The 4,672-nt window shown below is 43.2% G+C and overlaps 1 protein-coding gene across 1 annotated transcript; it reads right to left on the bottom strand.

Moving 5' to 3' along the window:
• Nucleotides 1-800: 800 nt before the first annotated feature.
• On the bottom strand, nt 801-1,850 carry LOC149161772 (uncharacterized). Its single transcript, XM_089434996.1, has one exon. The coding sequence runs from the start codon at nt 1,848-1,850 to the stop codon at nt 801-803; it is 1,050 nt and encodes a 349-aa protein (XP_089291122.1).
• Between the last annotated feature and the right edge of the window lie 2,822 nt (nt 1,851-4,672).

Raw genomic sequence — 4,672 nt, 5'->3', positions numbered from 1 at the left:
GCGGATCCATTAATGAGCAGACTGTATGAGGGGGTTGATATGCAGGCCATTATCCAATTTGTAAAAGGAAGAGGAAAGCCCAGATGAATAAGCAGCATTTTGATATAAGTCCAGTCCACCCGATCAAAGGCCTTGGCTAAGTCAATTTTGAGGATGATACCTTTAAGACAGCGAGCTCGGATAGAATGAATGGCCTCTTGAGCAGCGCCAATCGCTTCATGAATCTGGCGATCTTCAAGAAAAGAAAATTGTTCAGGGAGAATGTGCTGAGAAAGAATAGGTCTGATACGATTGGCGATGATTTTCGAAATAATCTTATAGAGGCAATTGCAGAGGGAGATGGGACGGAAGTCATCAAAAGAGACAGGGGAATCAGTCTTAGGAATGAGGGCTATGAAGGTGGAATTGATAGCATTGAACATCCTCCCAGATGAATGGCATTCCTCCACAACCTGAAGGAGATCCGAGGCCAATAAATCATAGAAAGCCAAATAGAATTCAATAGTCCACCCATCGGGTCCCGGGCTTTTATCCTTCTTGAACCACTTTAGAACCCCCTCCAGTTCCTCCAGTGTAACCGGCGAGGTTAATTCATTTGCTTCTTCTTCACCTACAAAACGGGGGAAAAGTCCAGCCACATGAATGATATCTGCTAAGTTGGCTTCATGGGGTACTTTGAACAGACTCCGAAAATGAGATGTGCCCAGTCTGGAGAGTTTTTGGAAATTGTCTGCCAGATCTCCATTAGGAAGGGGCAGTTTCTAGATTGTATTAGTGACCTTTCTTCCTTTGGCATAATTCTAGAAAAATCTGGTATTGTCATCTCCTTCCTTCAACCATATGGCCCTGCTCTTCAATCTCCATGCTTCCTCCCTTTCCTTAAGAATCTTGTCTTTCTGCTGCTCAAGCTCGATCAACTTGCTCTTTTCTTCAGCTGAGGTAAAACCAAGATTCCTATCATCCATCAGTGTTTCCAGCTCAGCTTCTATGTCCAGAATCTTCTGATCCTCCTTGGCCTTCTTCTCCTTAGCCCAAGCCATGGTTAATTGTTTAAGCTGAGAGAGATTATGGTAGAAACCCTCTGCTGCCGATCTGTGATTAGATATAGGGTGGGACACCCAATAGTCCTTGATCAGTTTAGAATACTCTTCGTCTTGAAGCCAGACATGATTGAATTTAAAGGGAGCCCTTGGCTTGGCTTCAGGTCCCAAAATTTCCAAATAGATAGGGGAATGGTCGGATTTACCCCCTGCCCCGACCCATTGTCTATATCTGGACAGTCTCTGGAGAAGGGGAATTTTGATCATGAATCTGTCAAGTCTCCTAGCCAGGGCTGCATCCCCTATTCTCCGGTTCCTCCAAGTAGGCATCAACTTATTCATGGGGATATCAGCAAGTTGATATTGCTCCAGAATGTCTTTAAAGAAATCGGACAAGGGGTCAACCTGTGCATGCGATCCCCAGGATTCCCCAAATCCCATAGAGAAATTAAGATCACCTCCAATGATAATCTGATCTATAGATGTCATGCTTGATCCAAGAAAATTCTGCCAGAATTCCTCTCTCCTCTGGCAGGGGCCATATACATTGATAATCCTCAAGGTCTCCCCTAGCTCGGCCGAGAAGAAATCCATGCCTATGAATCCCACTCCCCCCCAAGTGGCAGATACATTTATTGTCCGAGGATTGTAACTGATGGCTAGACCTCCAACCCTACCTATGGCATCCAGTGCATGGTGATGCCATCCAGGTCGCAAGGCGGCGAGGGTATGCTCGATGGAATCAGCATTGCCCAAAGTTTCTTGCAGCATAAGGATATCAATTGGTTCATTCTCAATCAACCTCCGCATGGCTAGTTTCTTGGAGGTACTAGCCAGACCTCTGCAGTTAAAGGATAGGCATTTCATGGTGGAACCCCCTCTGGGGTTTTCAGTGCTCTAAGGACCCCTTCCATGGTGGATTTCTTGCCCGATACTACCTCAGCTCTAACTTTCTGAATAGCTTTGGATAGGTTAGATTTGTGCCCCTGGGATGAAAGAGCAGGGGGTCCAGGGTAGACCATTCCCAAACCAGAATGTGAGTCAGTACCAGATGAGGGCCTTGACCGCAGGTTGTAAGAGTGTGACATTTTCAGGCAAGACGAGGCCACGACCTCTGTAGGAAGTGGTGAGGAATGGACATTGGGAGAGGATGGAGCATTGATGGGCATGTTAGTGTCAGTCTTTCCAGCCTTCCTCCAGTGATCAAACATTGTCTTACAAAGTGATTTTAAAGTGTCAAGGTCAAATTTTATCATTTTAGTGAGTCTTCAAGTAAAATTTGGTCACTAGGCATTAGGTCTAGGGTTTGCTTTCACTCCTTTCAAATTTGTCCAAATGTCGATCTATGTCACCATTCAGATGAGTGTGCCATCATTCAAATGGTTGTCTTTATCATGCCAGGTTCCATTGGGTCATTTTACACCTTGTTCATGCTTCAGTTGCGTCTACATAAAGTTCATTTCCTTCTCCTAGGGTTTTGAAGGCAATTTCTCTTGGATGGTCAAATCATGAGCAAAACTTGTATCCTAATATTCATACACCTTCCCCTATCCTTAATGTACCTTATTAAATACTTCCCATCGCTGAGATCCCTCAAATTCTTCATTTTTACACAAACCCTAGTTTCGAGGCTAGGCCTGTGTTTTGCCCTTTTGGACCCCTTCCCCTCACTCAATTTCAGATATTACACTTTCCCCTACTTCCTAACATCCCTCCCTACTTCCCAAAATTTCCTCAAGAATTTAGAAGCTCCCTATCCCCTTCATTTCGCTTCATTTCGACAAATCTCTTGTTCCACACATCGGGATAGGTTTCACTCAAATGATGTTTCTGAGCAATAAAAGACGAATTTTTGAAAACTGAGAGAGGTTTTTTTTCAAAAAATTTGAAGGAAGAAAAACATCCTTCACTTTTTACACAGGTCTCATGGTTTTATAGAAATGTCAAAAATACAATTTCCTCGGGAGAATTGATGCACCTCCGAAGTGACCTTGGGAAAATCACGTTTTCTCCTAGCTTGGTTGGTAAAATGACTTTCTTGATGATCAAATGATAACTAGACACAAATATATTTCCAATGAGCTATCATGAGCTCAATTTGGAGTTGAGGAAGGCATTCAAAAGTTGATTGTAACATTACTCTGCCTTTAGGCAGCCTCATTTGGCACATTTTGACCAGTATTGGGATATTTGATTTTTGGTAGGGAAAATGAACTCCAAATTGAAAAATTCTAGTTGGGCTGGAAAGTAGACTCTAAAACCTTCCCAACGAGCTATCCTGCGCCCAATTTGGACACTGGGAAGGCCTCCAAAAGTCTTCCGAAAAAAGTGTGATGCATAGAGCAGGTGGCGCGGCGCACTGGGAGAAATTGTCCAGTGTAATTCTGAACGGGCGCGGCGCACTGGGTATGCGGCGCGGCGCATACACCTGAAAGCCCGAATTTTCTTGAAATTTCTTTAAATTTCCCATAACTTGCGGGGATTCGCCATGTAGGGTTGTTATCTTGGTTTTTCATCCAATTTTGTGATATGTTATGGTGGTTGGTGGATGATAACAATTGAACAAAAATCTTAAACCCTACTTCTAAAGTACCTCAAAGGAAAAATTGTTGTGAGTTCCAAAATCAGTGTTTTGCTACCAAAGTCACTCTTCCATCCCATGTCTCCTTTCTTTCCATCATTCCCTTCTCCCTTATTGCATTTCTTCCTAATTTAATTCTTCCCCATCTCCAAAAATTCACTAAATCCCTATCCCCAATTCCCTTCCATACATTTCCAAATGTAAAACCCCAAACCCTAGCCCTTACAAAAAAACTCCTAACCCTATACATAAAACCCCTCAAACCCTCCTCCTTTCCCTGATAAAATTTGTCCCAATAGTCCCTAAACCCCTGCTAATTCCCCTCTTCCTAACAGTCCCTTGTTACATTTGTCTCTTTGGTGGCAGAATTGAATCACACTACAAAAGAGCAGTCCAACATAGTTCTTTCACCGCCATCTATTTCTCCAAGGCAGTGGTGCAACAACAGTTATGTCATCCGGTCATTCATCCGATTATGAAGTGGAAACCCAAAGTGACTCACCCTTGGAAGGACATGCACCCATGAGGCTTCATAGAGGTGGCACACATATCATTACTTGTCCTGGAACTTGGTGTGCAAAACGAGAATCAAGGTGAAGAGAGCATTAAGGAGGCAAAAAGTGGATGAAGGACTTCAGATATTGGCTGAAACCTCTTTGGCTCATCATAGCTCTTGATAAAGAAGGTCCAACCCAAATTTCAAGAAATTTGGAGCAAATTTTGCATTTTGAGAAATTTTTGCACTAAAAAACAGGGTTTTTCTCCCTGTGCACCGCGCCACGCGGCGCGCGCTTATGATAGGAAGCTCCAAATGGAAATAAATTTATATTTTTGGATTTTTCATGAAAAATCATGACTTTTGGTGCATGGACAAGAAGTTTGGGCAAGTTTTGAGTCTTCAGGAGGTCAAAAACACTCACAAAATGACCTTTCTGCCCCTATTTTGACACACAGGAAGCAGTCTTGGGAGATTGAAGTTTTGGAGGGGAAAATGGGCACGAAATTCAGAAATTCCACTTGGGTTGGAAATTAGACAGGTAGGGCTTTCCAA

This window comes from Pinus tabuliformis, chromosome 5_2 (genome assembly GCF_031772625.1).
Source record: "Pinus tabuliformis cultivar Carrire ecotype Pingquan chromosome 5_2, CPIR1, whole genome shotgun sequence".
Lineage (NCBI taxonomy): Eukaryota > Viridiplantae > Streptophyta > Pinopsida > Pinales > Pinaceae > Pinus > Pinus tabuliformis.
The sequence above is the reverse complement of the archived record's forward strand: the minus strand, read 5'-3'. Positions and strand labels throughout refer to the sequence as shown.